We start from the raw sequence: 11774 nt of genomic DNA, 5'->3' as shown, positions 1-11774 counted from the left end.
GCCTCAGGAATTGCTAACGCGGTCCTACGTCAGCACAATGACGACGTCTCGTGTATGACGGACGTTCAATCAAACTATCATACCTTTCCTCCCGAGCTCTGATCTCCGATCTTGTGCTTGGTAATGGACGACCGTTCCATGATGCTTGCTCATATCGCAGCTTTCTTCGAGATAGATAACGTCTAATCTTTATCTGGTGGAAGGCATACACGCACGGGTTGATACAAGGGTTCAGATAAGCCACCAATATTGAGGAGTACAGCAACGCATTGCTGAACCGCGCACTGACGCGTGTATGCCCGCCACACGTGATCCACAAAATAACGCCGAAGAAATAGCCATAGATGACGACATTGCTGGTGATGATGATGCACACGGTATTGAGGATTTTAATTCGCTGCTTCCGTATGCGGCTGGTTGTGCTTTGGTCTCGGGCGGAGGTCTTTCGATGGATGGGGTTGCGCCAAATGACTTTCAAGATGGCGGAGTAGCAGGCGATGAAGATGGTAATAGATAACCCGTAGATAAAGAAGGTGGAAACGATGACAGTTGGTTTGAAGGACGGGTTGGAATAGTTCTCAAAGAAATTCCTTGATCCACCATTGATCACGATTGGTAGTACGGACAAACCAGACACTACGAATACAAAAGAATGTATACACGGCGTTAAAAGTATCTGTATACGGCACTGTTTTTTTAACTTATACCAAATGTGTCCACAAATGGGTCCAAAATGAAATTATGTTTACTCACTTCAAACTTGAATTTTTAGGATCAGGACTAATCATATTTTTTCAATGCTAGCGACCACGTGACCGTATGGCCAACATAAAAGGTCCCAAACATTCACAAAAGTAATAGTGGCAAAGGATTGGCAAATAGTTGCTAATCTTCGCGAAAAAATCGCTTACATTCGCTTACAGTCGTAAATAGTCGCTCACTGCCCTTTGCAAACGCTTTCGCAAACATTCGCTCAAAACAAATGTTGCTAATTGTCGCTAAACATCGCTAAAAGTCGCTAAATGTCGCAGAGGCGAACACTGATTTTCGCCAACATTCGTCAGAAAAGTTGGCGGGTCCAAAGTTCGCAACGTTCGTAAGCATTCGCCGCTTACTGACTGAGATACATGACTTGCATTGTACGGTACAAAGTTAAACGAACTTGCGATGTACGGTACAAAGAACAACGGTCAAAGTACAAAGGCCCCAAATATTGACACACCCGGCTGAGCTCTAAGGGTATATGCATGCATGTGATGACATCTATTGCAAGGCTTTGTAGCCTACCTGTAAACGGTATACTTTATAAGTTAAGTATATAACTTTATGAACGATCATCATGAGGACCAGGACAAAACTACTCACATTCCTTGCGGGAATGGGAATCCTTGTTAGCTATGCCTTCTATAAACCTGTTCCCGATGGTTTTGCAGAACCATGGCAGTACCGTACATCGGCTACCATCTCCCAAGCCATTCAGGGCCTCGTGAGTATTCCAGGGGTCTGTTTCATCAAACTTGTTATCAATAACAAATGCTACATTGTATGACAAATTTGCTCTCAGTCAACCAAATGCCACAATTTTAGTAGCATATCAGAGTTATTGTTACTTGTTATTGATAACAAGTTTTATGAAACAGGGCCTAGGTCCAACTCCAACTTGTCCAAGGGTCTTTATTTTTTGTATGAACCTCTTGGCGCCGTCTGAAAATGGACACATATTAGGTCTGTTTCCAAGGACACTATGCTGTTACCAATGTTGTGTAGCCTATGCAGGCTGTGAGGTGATGGGGGCCTGGGCTCTATAGTATGAAATAGTTATTGATCGCAATGACTGGGCCAATAATATATATCGATCATCTTTATTCAGTCATATACTTTGTTTTCATATTAGTATATAGGGCTCGTTTCTTAGATTGAAAATCACATATACACTGTTGGTCATAATGGTGGAATATTTATTTTTACCCCAGTTTAGGGAAGGATTTTTAAAAATTATTTATTTCTAATAGATCTAAATAATGGCATACATTCTCAGATTTTATTGAATATTAATTTGCGAGTGTTTGTTTTGCGTGACTGCTTAATCATATGTGTGCTACTATGCTAATCAGCTAAGGGACCTACGTCCTTAAGTCATAATTGACAGTAATGAGGATTAATGCCTCACAAAAGGGCACTAATATATAGCTGATCGATACGATTTTTATCCTGGGGCCTCACAGTAACGAGACCACTGCTTAGCCCCTGAATCATGACTGTACGCAGTGTTTGCTAGGGTACGCGGCCCCTTCCACAAATCCCCCAAAACGAAGAAAATGCAATAAATTGTCAAAAATTCATTGCATTTTCCCCCGGTCCCCTACAGGAAAAATTCCTCTGTAGGGCCATGCATTATGGTTCAAGGCATGGCCACACAGAGGAATTTTTCCTCCTGTAGGGGGCCGGGGGAAAATGCAATGAATTTTTGACAATTTATTGCATTTTCTTCGTTTTGGGGGATTTGTGGAAGGGGCCGCGTACCCTAGCAAACACTGCGTACAGTCATGATTCAGGGGCTAAGCAATAGCCTCGTTACTGTGAGGCCCCAGGATAAAAATCGTGCTGATCAGCTATATTAGTGCCCTTTTGTGAGGCATTAATCCTCATTACTGTCAATTATGATTTAAGGACGTAGGTTCCCTAGCTGATTAGCATAGTAGCACACATATGATATAGCAGTCACGCAAAACAAACACTCGCAATTTAATATTCAATAAAATCTGAGAATGTATGCCATTATTTAGATCTATTAGAAATAAATAATTTTTAAAAATCCTTCCCTAAACTGGGGTAAAAATAAATATTCCACCATTATGACCAACAGTGTAGAATGAGGTGAAGGCCAATCTGCTCAGTGCTTGGCATTCGTGTCTCAGTTGCTTTGTCGTTCCCAGTGCCCAGTCAGTATTTCATGGATCTACGACTTATTTTCTAACAACAACGCTAGGAACTGACCCTGCAATACCAAAAGTTGTATCTTTTGTTCCCATACTTTTTTTTGTCCTCTTTTACGACGGATTCGATTTTTCATTTCATATTTTTTCTACTTTTGTCATCTGTGCGCTCTCGTGAGACCATGGGCTGAGCATAGGTAGTGAAATTCTGAATAGATCTGAGATATTTGTGGAATATCTAGACCAAGGCTGCTATGTGTGATAGTTCAGATGGCATTTCTAGCCATTTGTTTACGAACCGTAAATATAAACTATTTCTAATGGGACTATTGTATCAATTTTGATGACAATTAAGATTTCATTTCCACACTAAAATGACAAGCTTTAGAAAAGAAAAAGAAACAGATCAGACATCGTACACAGACCAAGGGTAAAAACAACATGAAACAAGTTGATACGACTCCCTCTCACCCCTCACTTTAAGGCCCTTGATATATTGCATTTTATACAACGGATATCATAGGCTGGTGTCCTCATGACTCCAGTGCTCCAATCATAATATCTAGAAAACAAGAAGTTAATAAATGTATTATGTTCACGAAGCGGGTGTCACATTGTCTCTTATATAGCAAAACGGTACCCAAATATCCGGGCTAGTTGCATTGCAAGCAAAGGAAAACAACATTGAATGAATAAGTCCTGATGTGGTAAAAATATAACAAGCAGGCTAGCGATCTGTGAGAGATAATTGGGAAAACGAAAGAGGAACAAGATTCTAAGAGTCTAAAGAACTATTTCTGCTGTACACACTTATAATGATGAAGTAACTAATTCACTGCTTTAACACAATCATTTCTAAGGCCTGATCCTTAGCTGTATCGTCCCTCAGTAATCAAATTGTCATTGAATCATAAGAGTTAAAAAAGAAAGAAAACATTATTGTCATCTGCAACATTGGCGAAGCGTGGATCGTACTATTTGGGGGGGGGGGGGGGTGGGCTCTGGAGTCATCGGGGCACCAGTCTGTTTTACCAGTTAAATCAGTAAATGCGAAATATCAAAGCCTTAAAGTGAGGGTGCCGGAGAGAGAGAGAGAGAGAGAGAGTCGTACAGCTTGTCTTCATTTTGTCTTTACCATGTCTTTCTTTGATCTTTCACTCTCTGTTTCTTTTCTTTCCCTCTTTTTCTTTCCTTATTTGTGGGCCTTTCGGCATGCCCCCCCCCCCACCTTAGCTTCGCCATTGATCTGACACATACTTATTTTGTACAACAGAATTACGTAAGGATGTGTGTGCGGGACCGTCGTTGCCCAAACATCTTCGAGGAGCTTGTGGAGGCATTTAGCATATTTGGAACCTTTGTTGGGGATCCACCGGAAGAGGTACCTGGGTCAAACATCAGGTCACGAGTGACGTCATTCGATGGTATCAGGGTGAGAGTGTACGAGCCAAACAAGAAGGACGGCGAAGGGGATCTCCCTGCATTCTTGTACTTTCACGGTGGAGGTCTGGCGGTTGGCAACATCGGTAAGAATGCATGTTAACTCTTCCAGTACGTTAACCAAATATTTTGTCAGGATTATTAAAATCAAGCAAACTGTAATTTACATAAATAAGTAATAAAAACCAAAACAACAAATTTAAAAATAGATAAGAAAAATGTGCCCGCCGAAAATCAGCGCTGTTGACCGTGCTGCCGAAATAGTAGATGATCGTCACCAAATCAGCCCGGTGAACTTGGAAACGATATCAAATCAACCAATGAACAGTATGTGTCTTACGCCTAACACCAAACCGTTTCAAAATACTTAATGATCATTAAAGGTTTTGTTTAAGTTTCTTTCATATTGTATCAATTCTTCTCCTCATTTTTTTAAAATTCGAATTATCTTGAACTCGTTCTAGCTTTTTACGATCCCGCTGTCCGCATGATTTCCGAAAGAGTACACGCTGTTGGGATTGCCGTCACGTAAGTTATTCATCATTATTTTAAACCAATTTCGTGGTATTTAGGACATTATTATAAGGAGGAAGAGACAATTTTTATAGATTCAAAGTAGGTCCTTACGCTCAAGATATATACAATTTCCTTTGTTGTCATCAATTGGGAAATATGAGAACCTTCAAACATGGTTATTCTGTTAGCAAAATCAACCCAACGGCCACCAACCCATTCAAAATATTCCAGTAACACTCTGTGAAACAGTCGTCCGAGAAACTAAGTAAGAAGCTGAGTTGATAATTCAAATCATCGAATTATCTTATGAAGATTGCATTTTTATAATATAAAACTATGTGTCCAACCAAGTTCATATGCCACAGCCACACCAACGATGCCGACACCAGACCGACAACAGACCAAACAAGAAATTACATTACTTCCATTGGCCAGTTTGACGTTGTCTTGGAGACAGTTTAGCTTTGTGATTGAGTTATCAATTTGACTTATTTCCTGCTTGTTTAGATACCGACTAGCACCTAAACACGTGTTCCCAGCTGCATTCGACGACGCTTTTGCAGCCACGAAGTGGTTCCTGAGCCACGCTGACGAGTTGGGCGTTGATCCAACGAGAGTAGCCCTGATAGGGGATAGTGCCGGTGGTCTCCTCGCCGCCCTTGTGTCTGGGGCGATCTCGGACGAGCCTTCCTTGCCCGACATCAAACTCCAGGTACTCATATACCCATGGCTTCAGAGCTTCGACCACAACACCCCATCCATGCAGAAGGGGCGATGCCAGCACGGTGGTTTCGGACAAACTGTAGACATGATTGGTATTATGCCATACTTCGTCACTGCATACACCTTTGGCAGTGTGGACGAGCACCTCGGACAGCAGATCTATGCGAACAACCACACATCGGCTGCCTTCAAACAATCGGAATTCTATCAGAAGCATCTCAGCCATGATCTCATCCCAGCTGATATGAAGCCGGATTGCTATGTCCCTCCGACATCAGACTTCGGTGATGACGAGCTATGGGAGAACATGAAGGACGCTTTGACCTCGACGAAGTATTCGCCTCTCTACCGCGAAGATTTTTCCAAATTGCCCCGCTCGTTCGTCGCGACGTTCGGATACGACTGTTTACGCGATGACGGGATATTCTATGCAAAGAGGCTGGAATATGCGGGCGTGCCAGTGAAGTGGGTGAATTATGAAGACGGTTTTCATGGCATTGCGTGGTTTGGAGATAATTCATATGAAATTGGGCGACAGATGGCCGACGATTTTATCGAATATACAAAAGAGCATCTTTGATAAAAGAGTAGATATTCAATCTCTAATCATGTTGATCGTGAGAATTATTTTCTCAATGTATGTATATTCCCTAAATTGTCAATATTTTTTCTTCCCACTTCTTATAAAATAATCGTGACAGTATGGTCTATTCTTGATAGATAAAGTTTATATCTTCTCAGAACTGTATGATCAATATAAATAATCATAGATGTTGAATAAAAGATTTCTGAGTAAATATAAACTTGATCAAGATTAACCATATTGTCACAATCATTTTCATGAAATAAGATATGAAAATGTTATGCTAACTTTATGGTCAACAGTGTGTATTGCGTCACACATTTATCTAAAGAATGGTTAACAAATCTTCATGAATATTTTTTGTTTGTTGAACCACTTAATCATTATTACAACCTGGGCCCCGTCTTACAAAGAGTTGATATCAATAGCAACTTATTTGCGATTGATATCAATCGCAACTATGTACATTAGAGATAGGAGACTGCAAACTTGCGATTGATTGGAGGACTTACGATTGATTTGGATCAATCGCAAGTCTTTGTAAGACGGGGCCCTGATATACGACCAATGGCAGAACGATGGAATTAAGCTTTCGAAACACACACTAGCTGTAGTCTGACTACTTGAAAATTCCGTGAGATATTTTGAAACAAGGGCCATGCTCGCCCGGTCAGCAGAAGCGACATAATGTATATAAGCCACCGCCACCACCATCACCACCATCGTCATCATCATCATCATCATCATTCTCATCATCATCGTTTTCACACAAAAAAAGGTATTTCCCAACGCTTGAGCAAAACATAATTTGATTTTGTGTCCATAATTTCTAGAACATCCCCGGTACATGTGCTACAATAATTGACTAACTTATATTTACCGACGGAACCCCATCTAATAATTACAAACATGTACATGTGTCTTAATACAATGCAATGAAAATAAATAACAAGTACATGTATATACAAATGTGGCAATGTTGAAAATATTTTAATTAACACTTTTTAAATCATGAATATGTTTCGTAGCTTTAAATACTTTACCTTAATTTTAAGAGGTAAGTTTTTACTATGTAGTCATCAAAATGTTATACAATAAAACAAAATATTATTGGTATTTTATTTTAATTACGATTGCAAAAGCATGAAATGGAATAGTAGTTTAATGAATCAATGGAGGAGAGAGGATGGAGAGATAAATGTGTGGGTGCGTGGGTGTGTGATAGATAGAGAGAGAGAGAGAGAGGGGGGGGGGGGGGGTAAAGGAGCAAGAGACACACAGAGAGATATGAGATGTCTTATTCAAGTCAAATCTATTATTAATCTAGTTAATGTCGGTTACTTTAAACAAAATCTATGTTTTGTTTTTATTGACTTCTCGTCGAATTTTCGTATCTCATAATAAAAGTTGTTTCATTGCCATCATCAAAGTTTTCAACATATTCCACAGAAATGTCTTTGTGGCTCGTAATACCGACTGAAAAAGAGGTGTAGCTCAACTGCGATAATAATTGGTTTCTTTTTAAATAGTTTATATCGAAATGAATGAGCTGAACAATAGGGCAATGTTATTGACACGAACTTCACATTTTGTTGAAACGTGTTCCGTCAACCATGTGAACAATGAACTCAAATCCGAAACCTCCCGCCATTTAGGCCTTGATTTTGGCACCCCATGCGTCAAGGAGAAATGACTTGCGTCTATATATGCCTGCATGGGTGATAAGTGAATGCCCTTGATTCACGCAGTGAAGCGCCGCATCGTGAGACACAATGCTGGTTGCAAAAAAGGCGTCAAACCACTTCTCCTACAATACATGTACCATAAATTGAAGAGAGTTCATGCAACTATGACACGTGCGAACCGTACAGATAAAGCCTTTTGTTTGACAGGCACTACTTCGCATGTTGGTCAGATTGAGTACAATGGCATGTTGCGTCAATTATTATCTGAAACATTGCATGGCTTCTCCTATGTCAATAAGTGGCGCTAGCTGCGCTTGCATGGAATCGTACAATGATGTGCGCCTGCATGGATATCGATCCCAGATTGGCTGAATAGAATTATACCGGCAATCCTACCATCATCGAGCATAAATTATGTACCCTGCCATTTAATGCGATATCTATTTTGCTTTCTTATTTGATCAATTCCACACGTACTTGGTGCGTCAAAGACTGCCTCGGGATTTGCTAACGCGGTCCTACGTCAGCACAATGACGTACGACGTCTCGTGTGCAACGGACGTTCGATCAAACTATCATACCTTTCCTCCCGAGCTCTGATCTCCGATCTTGTGCTTGGTAATGGACGACCGTTCCATGATGCTTGCTCATATCGCAGCTTTCTTCGAGATAGATAACGTCTAATCTTTATCTGGTGGAAGGCATACACGCACGGGTTGATACAAGGGTTCAGATAAGCCACCAATATTGAGGAGTACAGCAACGCATTGCTGAACCGCGCACTGACGCGTGTATGCCCGCCACACGCGATCCACAAAATAACGCCGAAGAAATAGCCATAGATGACGACATTGCTGGTGATGATGATGCACACGGTCTTGAGGATTTTAATTCGCTGCTTCCGTATGCGGCTGGTTGTGCTTTGGTCTCGGGCGGAGGTCTGTCGATGGATGGGGTTGCGCCAAATGACTTTCAAGATAGCGGAGTAGCAGGCGATGAAGATGGTAATAGATAACCCGTATATAAAGACGGTGGAAACGATGACAGTTGGTTTGAAGGACGGGTTGGAATAGTTCTCAAAGAAATTCCTTGATCCACCATTGATCACGATTGGTAGTACGGACAAACCAGACACTACAAATACAAAAGAATGTATACACGGCGTTAACAGTATCTGTATACGTCTATTTGTATAAGATCATGTATATCAAATAAATCAATTTATATACCTCTCTTACAAATCTAGCCATCTGATTAATACGAAATTGGAGACGTGATTTTAGCCATTCCCGTTAAAGAAACAAACAATGCCAGTAACGGTTAATGATTCGCGAGTGAGATTCCCGAAAGATTCCGGGTACCGGGAAAATAGTAAAATGTTGATGAGATCCCCATTGATTTACGTGTTAAAGTATTCTTTGTGCGAGCGCGGACACCAACCATGTAGTGTTTTTTGTCTGCGATTCCCAATTGATTGTAACATACAGTCATCCGTTTCCATCGAAGATTAACAGACAGTGTTTCAGATTTTCCGTGATATTTTAAGCAATCTTTACTCAAGAAAAGGATAAGGTAAGAATTCTTAGTAGATTTTTTTCGGTATATAAAAGACGTATTCGAGGTCTGGCTGTTGGCTCTCGGGGACGTGCACATCCTGCCATGACCCCGAGGCGCGCCTGGGTTGGCTTGAGCCATATAACAGCCAAGCCTCTCATAGCAGTCGATATATCTGTACTATGAAAGTAATATAAAAGCCAATGTGATTATTTACAGAAATGTGTGTATGTGATCGAATCAGCATCGGGGTTTATTTTGTTTGTTTGTTTGAGAGAGAGAGGGAGAGAGAGAGAGAGAGTTTGGCAAAACATTAATCCACGTTTGCTCCTCTCCACCCAAGTATATTAGGGTACTTGATATGGCATAGCGCTAGGAGCGTCACGACGTGACTGACATTAATTTGTATAGGAAATCTCCATTACATTTTTTTTTTACTAATAATGTTATTAATAACATTCCTGTCTTACCTATCCATACACAGCCACACAATATCAACGCGTTTCTCTTGGTCCGGTAAGGTCGCGATAATAAAGGGTAAACAATCGCGAAGAAGCGATCCAAAGCGAGGACAACCAGAGTAGCAAATGAAGCGATGGAAATAAACTGTGATAGAAAGAAGAACGAGGGAGAGAGATGATATATATATATATATATATATATATATATATATATATATATATATATATATATATATATATATATATCGAGAAAGGGGGAGGGAGAAACCGAGACAGACAGAAATAGAGAGAGAGAGAGAGAGGGGGGGGGGGGAGAAATAGAAACAGAGACGCACATACAGAAATAGAGAGAGAGAGAGAGAGAGAGAGAGCGAGAAGACAAAATTGAAGGAGTACTAAAAGGAAAATTGAAAAGAAATAAAAGTTTAATAGTTTCCAACATCCATGTTGATTACTTTTCGAAACTGACAATCAAGATAAACCTGAAAATTGACTATAGTATGAAATTCCTTTGCAATTACATTTAAACTGTGATAGGGAGAGGGGGATAAAACGTTACAAGGAAAAATAAAGAAGGGGAAATAGTTTAAAAGTTGAAAGTTTAAACCTATACTATAACAGCAGTGCTCAAACTGTTAAATATCCATTTTGATAACAAGTCAACACTTGCAATCAAGAATATCATGAAAGTTTACAATGGTATAAAACAAACTTACCACTTGGAAATACAAAATAGCTTTGTCTAGCTTCACGTTGCTAGTAAACTTGACTTGAAAAGCCACTTGGGAAAAAAGAATGGCGTTACTTCCCGCGACAACGACGAACATGAGTACGGCCAGGACGGACATGTTTACGATAAGGATGTCGGGCACCGTCCTGTTCTTGCGATGTTTGGAGAGGAGGATGAAGAGAAGCCAACTGTTGATGACGATTCCGAAGATGATGACGACTATGCTGACAATGACGAAGACTAAGGCAGCTGTGGTCAAGAATTCACAATCCTCGTCAGGGATAACGGTGTCTATCGTATTGACGCATGTCAAGTTGGATGTCGAAACCGTAGATGAAATAAAGGGGGACGATGACGACGATGATGATCTGGAAGACATTATTACCTGCGTTGATGGTCTTTAAGGATAAGTCGACATTGTATTGATTAAGGGCAATACAACCCCATCAAAATAGAGCGATTGCGACAGTTATTTTCAAGTAATGTTTTACAAAGATAGAAAAGTCTACCTTAACTTAGTAGCTTAATCATGAGTGTCGTACAGAACTGCAAGGTGTAACATGCCCTCGTATCATGATTTATTCAGTGTTTCATTTTGCCTGGCTGGAACAAAAATCAAAGCGATTTTGTCTCGCAACGTCGATCGGTAAAACTGTTAGTTTCAGTCAATAACGATGCAATTACGACTTATTGCTATACTGCTTAGTTCAAGTTGGTATTTACCTTTTCAATTGCCATGGCACTGATCTGCTCTACGATTTATCTGATTTTCAGTCCTGTCTTGGGCTAAAATTAGCACTCTGCATAAAAACGGCAACCAGTGGTCAATTAAAACAATATTGATTTAACATCGACGAATTAGGAGTGTACTAATATCAGCAACATGTTAATGCTTTGATTACTGATTAGCAGAGTAACTGATATAGACCTATCACTATTTAGATTTGTACTTGTATGGTCGGTATGGACCCGTATCAATATAGTGGCATAACCAGAAACTTATAAATAGGGGAGGCGTGTAATCTTCTTCTCAGAGCATTCAAGAGTTGGGCAGTATATTTTGCCAGTCCATCGTCAACTAAGAAGACAAAATAATAGATGGTGATTATAGTCGAATTTGACTGATTGCCATATAACGCTGAATAC

General features: G+C 40.2%; 2 protein-coding genes across 2 annotated transcripts; one reads left to right on the top strand and one right to left on the bottom strand.

Annotated features, from left to right (window-relative positions):
* Nucleotides 1-475: 475 nt before the first annotated feature.
* On the top strand, nucleotides 476-6640 carry LOC589074 (neutral cholesterol ester hydrolase 1). Its single transcript, XM_011666693.2, has 4 exons — nucleotides 476-1486; nucleotides 4210-4462; nucleotides 4841-4904; nucleotides 5400-6640. Exons 1-4 carry the CDS (start codon nucleotides 1340-1342, stop codon nucleotides 6193-6195), a joined length of 1260 nt encoding a protein of 419 aa, XP_011664995.2. The 5' UTR covers nucleotides 476-1339; the 3' UTR covers nucleotides 6196-6640.
* Nucleotides 6641-7470: 830 nt separating this feature from the next.
* Nucleotides 7471-11349, bottom strand: LOC105438643 (allatostatin-A receptor-like). The gene is made up of 3 exons (XM_011666692.2): nucleotides 10615-11349; nucleotides 9908-10043; nucleotides 7471-9017 (listed from the first exon to the last, which is right to left on the bottom strand). The coding sequence occupies exons 1-3, from the start codon at nucleotides 11005-11007 to the stop codon at nucleotides 8407-8409; spliced, it is 1140 nt and encodes a 379-aa protein (XP_011664994.2). The 5' UTR covers nucleotides 11008-11349; the 3' UTR covers nucleotides 7471-8406.
* Between the last annotated feature and the right edge of the window lie 425 nt (nucleotides 11350-11774).

Source organism: Strongylocentrotus purpuratus, unplaced genomic scaffold (genome assembly GCF_000002235.5).
Source record: "Strongylocentrotus purpuratus isolate Spur 01 unplaced genomic scaffold, Spur_5.0 spur5_scaffold_12, whole genome shotgun sequence".
Classification (NCBI taxonomy): Eukaryota; Metazoa; Echinodermata; class Echinoidea; order Camarodonta; family Strongylocentrotidae; genus Strongylocentrotus; species Strongylocentrotus purpuratus.
The sequence above is the reverse complement of the archived record's forward strand: the minus strand, read 5'-3'. Positions and strand labels throughout refer to the sequence as shown.

Coding starts and splice junctions, on each gene's coding strand:
- LOC105438643 (XM_011666692.2), bottom strand. CDS start 11,007: ATGTCTTCCAGATCATCATCGTCGTCATCGTCCCCCTTTATTTCATCT. Junction 10,044..10,614: donor CTATTTTGTATTTCCAAGTG/GTAAGTTTGTTT, acceptor TTTCTATCACAG/TTTATTTCCATCGCTTCATT. Junction 9,018..9,907: donor GTGTGGCTGTGTATGGATAG/GTAAGACAGGAA, acceptor TTGTATTTGTAG/TGTCTGGTTTGTCCGTACTA.
- LOC589074 (XM_011666693.2), top strand. CDS start 1,340: ATGAGGACCAGGACAAAACTACTCACATTCCTTGCGGGAATGGGAATC. Junction 1,487..4,209: donor CCCAAGCCATTCAGGGCCTC/GTGAGTATTCCA, acceptor TTTGTACAACAG/AATTACGTAAGGATGTGTGT. Junction 4,905..5,399: donor GCTGTTGGGATTGCCGTCAC/GTAAGTTATTCA, acceptor CTGCTTGTTTAG/ATACCGACTAGCACCTAAAC.